A 12,569-nucleotide genomic window follows, 5' to 3' on the forward strand; every position below is an offset into this window, starting at 1 on the left:
CCACCTGTGGCAACGAATTCCCCAGATTCACCACTCTCTGGCTAAAGAAATTCCTCCTCATCTCTGTTCTAAATGGACACCCCTCTATTCTGTGTCTGTATCCTCTGGTCTTAGACTCCCCCCACCATAGGAAATATCCTCTCCACATCCACTCTACTGAGGCCTTTCAACATTCGATTGATACCAATGAGGTCAGCCCTCATTCTTCTGAATTCCAGTGAGTACAAGCCCAGAGCCATCAAACGCTGCTCATTTGACAAGTCTTTCAATCCTAGAATCATTTTTGTGAACCTCCTTTGAACCTTCTCCAGTTTCAGCACATCCTTTCTAAGACAGGGAGCACACAACTGCTCACACTACTCCAGATGAGGCCTCACCAGAGCTTTATAAAGCCTCAACATTACATCCTTGCGTTTATATTCTAGTCCTCTTGAAATGAGTAACTCAATTTACAAAAGGGATGAATTCCTGGAATATGTTTCATTTGGTGAAGTTTAACTAAATTGAATAGGCTAGGAAAATGAATTATGGAGAGTTCCATACATGTACATTTATGCAAGGAGGGGGCATGTTACAGTATGTGTAATAGAGAAAAGAGCTTCATAAACCAAACATTTGTAAATTGTTGGTATTGTCAATGACTCTACCTTTAAATATTTGGACGGTGCCAAATTTAGAGTTGTTACACCCCAAAGGTGAATGCAAAAAAGTGTATGCATGTCCACTGAAACGAAACACCAGAGAGATTAAGGACTGGTGTTATTACAAAAGAAGACTGGTAAGATAAATAAGAAAGTGAATGGATTTGAATAGTTTCTTTCTGATTTTGTCTTGTTCAGCTGGGAGAGAACTGGATCACAAACAGGAACTGCACAGAGCGCTGCACCTGCTCCAGCCCCGGCAACATCACCTGCGAGCAGTGGGAGTGTGGCCCCTTAGACAGTTGTGGAGTGCTGGATGGAGTCCTGGGATGTCAAACCACAGGTCAGGGTCAACATCTTACTTTGATTGTTGAGGAGGCCACAATAGCTTAATAACAGAGTGACACGTCCAGCGATACTGGACAAGGGCTACCATTTAAATTCATTCTTCAGGATGTAATCATCTCTGCCAAGGGTAATACTTATTGCTCACAATGATTTGCCTTCATTGGCAAAGAAGATTGGTGGCGAAGATTTCCTGAATGCCGCAGTTCATCTCTTGAAGTACTTCCACAGTGATGGATGGGGCAAAAGTGGACTTAGATCTAACAATGGAAGAACATCAGTTTATTTCCAAGGTAGCATGGTGCGTGACTTAGAAGACTGTCTGTAGATGGTGTCCCCCCCCCGGATTTCTTAGAGGTTAAAGTCAGTGCAGTGGTGACTGTAACAAACCAAAACCGCTGTTAGAGACCAGACACAGGGAGTTATACTGTATGACGCGCTCTTTGATCCAATCCAGTAATAACGTTTAAAAGGTCAAAGAAATGTATTCAATCCTTTATTAGTAAGTAACAAAGCATACAATCTTGAAGCGATGAAGTTTATGAAATTAAAACTAGCGATATTAAACATACTTAAGTGGACTTAAACTATATTGCATACACTTCTGGTCACCCCACTACAGGAAGGATGTTGAGGCTTTGGAGAGGGTGCAGAAGAGGTTTGCAAGGATGCTACCTGGGTTAGAGGGAATAAGAGGCTGGACAAACTTGGGTTGTTTTCTCTGGGGTGCCGGAGGCTGAGGGGAGATCTGATAGAGGTTTACAAGATTATGAGAGGTGTAGAGAGAGTAGACAGAGTATCTGATTCCCAGGGTAGAAATGTCTAATACCAGAGGGATGCATTGAAGATGAGAGGGGGTAGGTTCAAGGGGGATGTAAGGGGTAAGTTTTTTACTCAGAGGGTGATGGATACCTGGAATGCACTGCTTGGTATGGTGGTAGAGGCAAATCAATTAGAAGCTTTTGTGTTTTAATTTTTATTTGTTTTTAGTAACATGACTACATTTTATAAACATGAGAAAGTATGCAGATACTGGAAATCCAGAGCAACACATGCAAAATGCTGGAGGAACTCAGCACGTCAGGCAGATTCCATAGAAATGAATAGATTGTAGATGTTTTGAGCCGAGACCCTTCTTCAGGACTAAATCTTACATTTTAGTAAGATGCAAACATTTTTTTTCCCATATTAATGAATGTCAAAGACACCAACACCCCATTTTAAGCCATTTGTCAGCTGATAAGATTGAAGGTGTGGCTTAATGGTTGTCAAAGCATTTCTAAGGACTGGTATTAGATTTACAGCAGGGCTTGGCCAACCACAAGCAATCTATGGGGATGAAGTTGTGGCAGTGGATAAGTATGGATAGGAGAGTTGGGAGCTCAGCTGACACATTGAGGTACACTGAACAGACCATCCAATAGAAAGTCTGTTGTGCACCCTCATTAGATAAAAGTCCACTTTGATCTCATTGGTCATGTACCAGTATATAGTGACCCTAATGTATCTTCCAACAGGCTCTGCTTCGTGCCACGTTGCTGGGGACCCACACTATTACACATTTGACAACGCCATGCACAGCTTCATGGGGACCTGCACCTACACGCTGGTCAGTGTCTGCGACACCACCAAAGTGACTTCTTTCACCATCAGTGCCAAGAATGAGGAGCGAGGCCTACCTCAGGTTTCCTACCTCCGCGAGATTCATATTGACATCTATGGTCACCGCATCAGTCTGAAAAAGAGTAGGAGGATCCTGGTGAGTAGAGATAATCGCAAGACCATAAGACATAGGAGCAGAATTTGGCCATTCAGCCCATCGAGTCTGCCCCACCATTTCATCATGGCTGATCCATTTCCTTCTCAACCCCATTCTCCCACATTCTCCTCATAACCTTTCACACCCTAACTAATCAAGAATCTATCAACCTTTGCCTTAAATATACCCAATGACTTGGCTTCCACAGCTACCTGTGACAGCAAATTCCACAGACTCACCACCCTCTACCTGAAGAAATCCCTCCTCATATCTGTTCTAAATGGATGTCCCTCTATTCTGAGGCTGTTTCCTCTGGTCCTAGACTCTCCCACTAACAGAAACATTTTCTTCATATCCGCTCTATCTAGCCCTTTATAAAGTCTCAGCATTACCTCCTTGCTTTTAAATTCTAGTCCTCTTGCATGGGTGCTAACATCAAATTCGCCTTCCTCACCACCAACTCAACCTGAGAATTATTTATTGAGATATAGCACGGAATAGGCCCTTCCTGCCCTTTGAGATAGGTCACCCAGCAATCCCTAGCCTAATCATGGGACAACTTACAATGACTGTTAACCTACCAAATGGTACGTCTTTGGACTGTGGGAGGAAACTGGAGCACCCAGAGGAAACCCACACAGCCATGGGGAGAACTTACAGACTCCTTACAGGCAGTGGCAGGAGTCCTCCATGAGGACTGCCAAATCCCCTGAGGGAGAGCCACTAGAATCACAATCAGGTTTAAAATCACCAGCATACGTCGTGAAATTAGTTGTTATGTGGCAGCAGCACATTGCAATACATAACAATAAAAACTATTTTACAGTAAGTAGTATATACATTTTTTAAAGTTAAATTAAATATGTAGTGCAAAAAGAGAAAGAAAAAGTAGTGACCAAATCCCAGGTTCCCTGGGTTCCTCTCTCCTCTTCCTAAATTGTGAACCACTCTAGATCTTGATTCCCACCCATAAGATCTCTTGGTCACCACTTCACCATTCCTAAATTTTAGTTCATTCAAAGACTTTTCTACCCCTGGATTCGTCCACTGGCTGCCAGTCTGGTGATGTCATAACCTCTTCACCTATGTCTAAAGTCTTCTATTCCTACAAGATCAAAGTTCAAAGTTAATCTTATTATCAAAGCACATATATGCCACCATATACAACCCTGAGATTCATTTTCCTGTGGGCATAATCAACAAATCTATAGAATAATAACCATAACACAATCAATGAAAGACTGCCTGACTTGAATGTTCAACCAGAGTGCAGAAGACAGCAAACTGTGCAAATACAATAATAATAATAATAATAATAATAATAATAATAATAATAATAATAATAACAAATAAGCAATAAATATCAAGAATATGAGATAAAGAGTCATATAAAGTGAGTCCATTGGTTGTGGGAACATTTCAATGATGGGATAAGTGAAGTTATCCCCTTTGGGTCAAGAGCCTGGTGGCTGAGGGATTCCTAAACTGGTGATATGAGTCCTGAAGCTCCTGTACCTTCTTCCTGATGGCAGCAGCAAGAAGAGAGTATGTCCTGGGTGGTGGGGGTCCCTGATGATGGATGCTGCCTTACTGCAACAGCATTTTATGTAGATGTGCTCGATGGTTGCGAGGGCTCCTCCATTTCTGGCCTCTTACACATCCCTGATTTTCTTGACTCCTCTGCCTTCTGTTCCCTGTGCCATAAACTCTGGAACTCTGCGACACCTATAACACCCCCTGCCTTTCCATCTCTCTCTTTCTATCTATGTACCAACTAGTTCTTCTTAAAACGTATCGATCTTTGACCATTTGACCTAATATGTCTTTGAACTTCAAACTTTGTATTTGAAACGGATTTGATAACATCTCAGTATGTCATCAAAAAGCATTTTAGAATCTTAAATGTTCTGTACAAGGTTAGATTTCTGGTGGCAATGACTTCACAGATTTCTGTTTATATTCTGTAGGTGGATGGGATGAGGGTTCGAGCCCCATTGTTTGGTCAGATCAAAGGCATCTCCATTACAAGCAGCGGCATTTACTCTCTAGTGGAGACTGACTTTGGCCTGGTGGTGAAGTTTGATGGAAATCACCATTTGGAGATCAAAGTTCCCAGCACTTACTTTGGAAAGGTGAGAGTGCAAACACCACAGGCTGCCTGGTAACATAGAGCTTAGTAACAACCTTCAGACAACTCTTCCATACTTATCTGTCTTATCATCATCATTATGTGCCATGTCAGATGATGTAGATGATCACGGTCTTTTCATGACCATGATTGTTCTTGGCAAATTTCTCTACAGAAGTGGTTTACCATTGTCTTCTTCTGGACAGTGTCTTTACAAGACAGGTGATCCCAGCCAATATCAATACTCTTCAGAGATTGTCTGCCTGGAGTCAGTGGTTGCATAACCAGGACTTGTGATATACACCAACTGCTCATATGACCATCCACCATCTGCTCTCTTGACTTCACATGACCCTGATTGGCAAGGGAGGGTGGTGCTAAGCAGGTGCTACACCTTGTCCAAGGGTGATCTGCAGGCTAGTGGAGGGAAGGAGTAAGTGCCTTTTACCTCCTTTGGTGGAGACGTACCTCCACCCCACCATCTGTCTTTAGGAACACTGCTTATTGCTGCCTCTGCTCGAGGAGCTCTATCCTAATATATTTTTAACTTCCTGCTGAATAGAAGGATTTTTCATCTGGTTCTTTGGTTGAACAGCTTTTATTTACCACTTGTCTGTTAGAAATAAGCTATTTTTAAGAAATTTTTCATGATTTTGAACAGCTCCATTAAAATTTCCTTCACCCTGTGGAGAAGTCTTCCTGCTTTTTCAGCCTTCTCAAACAAATATGCTTTTCCCTGGAACCATCTATCCTATTCAAAACCAGCACGTCCTTTCCAAAGTTTTAACTTTTGAAAGGACATCGGAGGAAGCTAATATTCTGTAGAAAGCTTTCTCAAGGCTAGTAGGAGAGTGGAAGGATCACAAAGCTACTCTGGTAAGACCATTAGACAATAAGACACCGGAGCAGCATTAGGCCTCTTGGCCCATTGAGTCTGTTCCTCCATTTCATCATGGCTGATCCATTTTCCATCTCAGCCCCTATCTCCTGCCTTCTCCCCATATCCTTTCATGCCCTGCCCAATCAAGAATCTACCAGCCTCTGCCTGAAATACACCCAATGATGGACCACCACGGCCATCTGTGGCAACAAATTCCACATATTCACCATTCTCTGGCTGAAGAAATTCTTCCTCATCTCCATTCTAAATGGACGTCCCTCTATTCTGAGGCTTTGTCCTCTAGTCTTAGACTCCCCCACCATAGGAAGCATCCTCTCCACATCGATTCTATCGAGGCCTTTCAACATTCAATAGGTTTCATTGAGATTTCCCCGACCGCCCACCCCATTCTTCTGAATTCCAATGAGACAGGCCTAGAACCATTAAACACTGCTCATATGACAAGCCTTTCAATCCCGGAATTATTTTCCTGAAACTCCTTTGAACTCCATCCAATGTTGGCACATGCTTTCTTAAATAAAGGGCCCAAAGCTGCTCACTATATCTCAAGTGAGCCCTCACCAGCACCTTAATGGTGTAGATTGATCACTTACATCACATGAATAAGGTCTGTCCAGTGGATAGAAAGGAGAAGAGAGCGAGAGGAGAGGAGGATGAGGAAAAATGGATGGACTGAGTGACTGTTCAGGAATAAGGTGCAGAAAATTTCGGGGGGGGGGGGATCCTATGTCTCAGTACAGCACCTTTTTCTCAGGGTGTCAATGGCTAATATAAGAGAGTGTAACTTGAAGGTGTTTAGAGGAATTAAAAAGGAGGGGGAATGTCAGAGGTATTTTTTTTATACAATGTGGTGGGTGGGTACATGGAACATGCTGCCGGGGTGGTGGTAGAGGCAGGTATTTTGAGGGAGATTTGAGATAGGCTTGTGGACGAATGAGAACTGGAGTTTTATATGAAAGGGAAGGGTTAGATTAATCTTGGAGTGGATTAAAGGGCCAGCCCAATGTCAGGGGCCGAAGGCCCTGTAATGTACTGTATTCTATATTCTATGTTCTTTGTACAGTCAAATATCTCAGGTTTATTTTGAGCAAAGCCAGTGACCAATAGAAGGGGTAACATTAATCCTGCACTCTGGAGGATGTGGTGGCACTAGAGAGGGGAGCTTCCAGGGACATTGCCAAGGTTGAAATTTAATTGTGAGGCGAGACCGGCTGGGAGCAGAGGAGACGGGGTCAGGTTTAACCGAGCTGTACAGAGTCACAAGAGAAGGAACAGGAAGAGCCCAGTTTCCTTAGCAAGGAGAGCAATAGCCAGGAGCTTGGATTTAAGGTCATTGATACAGGAAAAGGGTTGTACAGGCCTAGAACTCACTGCTGGGAAGTATGAATGAGGCAGAAACCCTGTTAAATATCTGAAGGGATGGAATGTGCTGATAGTGGACAGAACCTTAGGAAGTGGGTTTGGTGGTGATAGCTCTTCATCAGCCAGCATGAACGTAATTGGTCAAAGGTCTTTCTCCTTTGTCACTGCATTTGAGAGTCTGGGGCATGAGGTGAACTTGTTATTTATTTATTCAGATACAGCACAGAATAGGCCCTCTGGCCCTTCAAGCTGCGCTGCCCAGCAACCCCCAATTTAACTCTAGCCTAATCACGGGACATTTACAATGACCAGTTAACCTACCAACTGGTATGCTTTTGCACTGTGAGTGGAAACCAGAGCACCTGGAGGAAACCCACATGGTCATGGGTTGAACGTACAAACTCCTTACAGACAGCTGCGGTACAGGGTGTCCCCTGTACTGTGAAGCGTTGTGCTAACAGCTATGCTACGGTTTCTCTGTTGACCTTCCAGGTGTGCGGAATGTGTGGTAACTACAACCACAATGTAACAGATGAGCTCCTGATGCCTGACGGGAAGCTGGCGAATAATGTCACCCACTTCGGCAACAGTTGGAAAGCGGCAGGAGATGATGACCCTGGGTAGGTATCCGAGAAGGACATCCTTTCATATCTACTAATACATTGCTGCCAGGATGTGGGTGGCACCTGTGGGCCTCCTCTGGTTGGCCCCAGGGAACATTATCTTAGACCATAAGATAGAGGAGTAGAATTAGGCCATTTGTCCCATCGAGTCTGCTCTGCCATTTCATCATTTCAGCCCCAGTCTCCTGCCTTCTCCCTGTATCCTTTCATGCCCTGACCCATCAAGAATCTATCATCCTCTGCCTGAAATATTTATAAAGACTGGGCCTCCACAGCCACCTTATTTACCTGAATTTGAACAGATTCACCACTCTCTGGCTGAAGAAATTCCTTCTCAGATCTTACCTGTGTGGTTAGAGACTGAAGGCCCAATTAAAGGTAACAGCTTCCCCATCCCGTCTTTTATGTCCACCACCAAAGCAATGGATCTTCCCTTCACTGAACACAGGTTCAAAGTTCAAAGATCAAAATTCATGTAGTATCAAAGGATATATAATTTATACAACCTTGAGATTCCATGAAACAAAGAAGCCCAATAGAACCCATTAAAAACAAAAGCAGACCATCAAACACCCAGTGTGCAGAGAGAAAAGGAGAAATTGTGCAAACCATAAAGCAAGCAAGCAGAATTCAGAACTGATGTTCACAATGCCAGGCGTCACTGCAGCTGATTCAGAAGGCCTCAGTCCAGCACAGGTTCAAGCAAACTCTATTGATTTACTCATTTAAACTGGAGCAGGGAATCCACTGCTTAACTCAATCGATTTAAGCATTGGGCTGGATCCAGGCCCCTGATTGTATTAAAGCAACAGGGCCCAGGTCTGAGAGTGAGGGACAAGCTGAGGTTTGGACGATTTAAGCACTGGGCCAGATTACAAAGGTCTAGGTGTCAGGGTTGGAGACGAGGGTCAGGCCAGTTCCACTCACTGCTCCACGACGTGTACTCAGTCAGCTCAGTCTGCACCAAACTGAGGTTGTGGCCTGTTCCGGCTACAGTGATGTCTGGCTTCGTGTCTGTGGACTTCACTTCAGAATGCTACTTGCTTACTTATATTGTTTGTACGATTTGTGTTTTTTTCTCACTCTCTCTCTACACCCACTGGGTATTTAATGGTCTTTTTTTACTGGGTTCTTTCGGGTTTCTTTGTTTTGTGGCTGCCTGTAAGGAAACTAATCTGAAAGTTGTATAATGTACGTATTCTTTAATAACTTTGAACTTCGGAACTGGAAAGACTCCAAGAACCATCACATGAATGTTCTGGCTGTGTTGTTCACTTGTGGTGTGTACTCCGAATACTTGGCCTTTATATACAACTCAACCCAACTGTCAACCACCTACGGGCATCAAATGGTCAGATGTGCTCACCGTTGGGAGATCTTTGTCTGCAGATAAGCCTCCACATGGGGGCAACTCTTCCTCCACGAGTACTTAAGGTGAAGCACTACCACGAAGCATCTGCTACAGGCCACTAATCAACCATCTGATGGCGTGGTCCATCACCAGGCAGAACGGAAACGTATCATCTGTCTGCTTATCACGGGTGCTGTAATGACAACCAATCAGCTGACTGAAAAATATATAAAGGCAAAATATTCAGAGGACACACCACAAATTATCAGTGCACTGATGATGTCTTCTTGTATGGTGATGAAACGTTTGCAAATGAATTGCCAAGACTGAAGAACAACACAACACAACCATCAACCACCTGAGCTACATATTTTCTGAATTATTTCCAACTCTGAACTGCATCCAGGGACTCCCTCTGTTTGGGTAATGATGCTAGTACGATGTACAGTGTGCATTATGGCCTATCACAATTTAAACTGACCTCCTTGCCTACAGGTGCCAGCCTGACAATCGAGACAAGCTAACTGCTAGCTGCTTGCCACACTTCCTGCCCAAGGTGGAGGCTTTCTGCCGAGAGCTGTTAACGGATAAATACCGCGGCTGCCACCACCTCACTGATCCAAAGCCATTTGTCCTCAACTGCGTGTACGACATGTGTGAGTACGACGGCATGATCTCCTCACTCTGTGACAACATCCACTCTTATATCGAGGTGTGTAAGAGTGAGGGCATTGACATCAAGTGGAGGAACAGCACCTTCTGCCGTGAGTATCACTCAATTTGGGACTTTTTTTTTGCCCAATCACCGGAGATATCATTCAGACCACCCTGGTCCATTGGTGTCCAAACAGCTACAGTTTCTCCTACCCTTCCCACTTTCAGTTCCTAATTATACCCCTCCACCCCCCATCCATCTCCTCCCACCATAAAAATCTCCCAGAGTGGCCTCCTCTACATTAGTGATATTCGTCATAATTGGGGGGCTGCATCGTCAAGCACCTCTGCACCATCTGCTACAAGTGGGACTTCCTGGTGGCCAAACATTTTAATTCCCACTTTGACATGTCCATGATCTCGTCTTGAGTCCAGATGAGGCCACCTGTAGAGTGGAGGAGCGACACCTTTTATTCCGTCTGGGTAACCTCCAATCTTCCAGTAAACAAATTTACCCTCCACCTTCACCTATTCCCCCCTCTTCACATCTGCCTATTACTTACCCACGCCACCCCAGATCTCCTCCTTTTTCTCCTATGGTTCTCTTTCCTCTCCTATCAGATTCCTTCATCTCCAGCCCTTGACCTTTCCCACCCAGCTGGCTTCACTCATCACCTTCTGGCTAGCCTCCTTCCCCAACCCCCATCATTTTATTGTGGCATCCTCCCCTCCCCCCCCACCTCCTTCTCAGTCCTGATGAAGGGTCTCGGCCCAAAACTTTGACTGTTTGTTCAATTTCATAGATGCTGGCTGACCTGCTAAGTTCCTCCAGCATTTCCTCTGTTGCTCTAGACCTCAAGCATCTGCAGACTTCTTCATAATTTTAAACATATCCACATCCTTTTCCACCTACACTCTACTTCCCGACTAGGGCTCTCACATTGCCTTTGCCCTGACAACTGTGACTGAGTAGGTTTCAGTGCTACAGGAGGCTGGAGTCTCACACCAGAAAATATAGTGCAATGAGGTTACTGTCCATCAGCAGGATTCTGTAGAAGTGGTATTTCTTGGATGAAATACTAGCACGGGACTCTACCTGAGTATGAATGACCACATGGCACTGCTTTGAAGAAAAGCAGCTTTCTCCCCACTTTCCTGACTGATACTTATCCCTGAACTTGAGAAAACTGGCAGCTGCTGGAAATCCAAAGCAACACAACCGAACTCAGTAGGCTGGGCACCATCCATGGAAATGAATAAACAGTCGACATTTCGGGCCGAGACCCTTCGTCAGAGCTGAAAAGGAAGAGAGAAGTCAGAGTAAGAAGGTGGGGGGAGGAGAGTAAGAAGTACAAGGTGGCAGGTGATTGGTGAAACTGGGAGCGGGGCAGGGGGTGAAGTAAAGAGCTGGGAAGTTGATGGGTGAAAGAGATAAAGGGCTGGCCTCTCCGCCTTTCCCAGTTTCATCTATCATCTGCTACCTTAACTTCTTCCTCCCCTCCCCCCTCTTTCTTACTCTGATTTCTATTCTTCCTTTCCGGTCCTGATGAAGGGTCTCAGCCTGAAACATTGACTGTTTACATTTTTCCATAGATGCTGCCTGGCCTGCTGAATTCGACCTGCATTTTGTGTGTGATATTTTTCTCTGAATCAGTTGAATTGGCCATTAGCACTGTGTTCTTTCTAAGAACATGCTATGTACAATTGGCCGCCACTATTTTTTACATTACAACAGTGCCTATCCAGAAGGTTGTTTCTTGGCTATGAAGCTTTTGAAATATCCTGAAGTTCAATGGTTCAATTTAATATCAGAGAATATATACAGTATACAACCTGAAATTCTTACTCTTCACAGACATCCATGAGACAGGAAAAAAAACCCATAGAATGAATTACATAAAACATTAGGAAAGGACATTTATAAACGTAAGGGTTTCTTTTCCGGTAATGAGTCCTGCTGTAAAATAAAGCAGGGATTTGTCTGCAGATGGTAGAATCTTGATCGATCGGGCCTCAAACATTGGATGTCTTCCACCTGCCAATTATGAAGCCTCTGAGCTGAGGTGGTGCTGACGTTAACAAATCCCAGAGGATTTAAGGAGGTGGGATGTAAAAGAGTAGATAAAGGAGTAGCGTAGTGGTTAGCACAGCGCTTTACAGTACAGACAACACGAGTTCAATTCCTGCCTTAAGGAGTTTGTATGTTCTCCCTGTGACCGTGTGGGTTTCCTCTGGGTGCTCCAGTTTCCTCCCACAGTCCAAAGACGTACTGGTAGGTTAATTGGTCATTGTAAATTATCCTGTGATTGGGCTAGGATTAAATAGGGGGTTTGCTGGGAGGCACAGTTCATTGGACCTATTCCACACCGTATGTCAATAAATAAATAAATCAGATGTGGGTATGGGGGGGAGGGTAAATCAGGAAAACAGAGTCAAGTTTACCTCTTCGCTCCTGTGACATGCTAACCTGGGCCCTTCTTTACAGCTCTGGCATGCCCACCCAACAGCCATTATGTGGAATGTGCCACACCCTGTCCGGCAACGTGTGTCGACATCTACGCACCTTCCAAATGCGAAACTCCTGCGGCCTGTGTGGAAGGGTGTGAGTGCGACCGGGGTTTTGTGCAGAGTGACAACGCCTGCGTGAATCTAACCAACTGCGGCTGCCTCGACACAAGCAACAACTATCACACAGTGAGTACCCTGGGGCAGCGTGGGCATGGGGGCAGGTTGGACAGCGGGTGCAGAAAGGAAATAGAGGCAGGTAGGTGGGGAGAAGTGAAAGAGTGGCTGGGACCCTGAGGA

General features: G+C 44.6%; 1 protein-coding gene across 3 annotated transcripts in view; it reads left to right on the plus strand.

Annotated features, from left to right (window-relative positions):
• LOC140729243 (IgGFc-binding protein-like) overlaps positions 1–12,569 on the plus strand; it is a 225,277-nt gene that overhangs the window by 171,124 nt on the left and 41,584 nt on the right. For all 3 annotated transcript variants that reach the window (XM_073048804.1, XM_073048805.1, XM_073048806.1), the window contains 6 exons: positions 840–984; positions 2,504–2,745; positions 4,713–4,877; positions 7,629–7,756; positions 9,606–9,874; positions 12,250–12,458. In XM_073048804.1, coding sequence (XP_072904905.1) covers positions 840–984; positions 2,504–2,745; positions 4,713–4,877; positions 7,629–7,756; positions 9,606–9,874; positions 12,250–12,458 — 1,158 coding nt within the window. The remainder of the gene's footprint in view (positions 1–839; positions 985–2,503; positions 2,746–4,712; positions 4,878–7,628; positions 7,757–9,605; positions 9,875–12,249; positions 12,459–12,569) is intronic.

Source organism: Hemitrygon akajei, chromosome 6, assembly GCF_048418815.1.
Source record: "Hemitrygon akajei chromosome 6, sHemAka1.3, whole genome shotgun sequence".
NCBI classification, from domain to species: Eukaryota; Metazoa; Chordata; class Chondrichthyes; order Myliobatiformes; family Dasyatidae; genus Hemitrygon; species Hemitrygon akajei.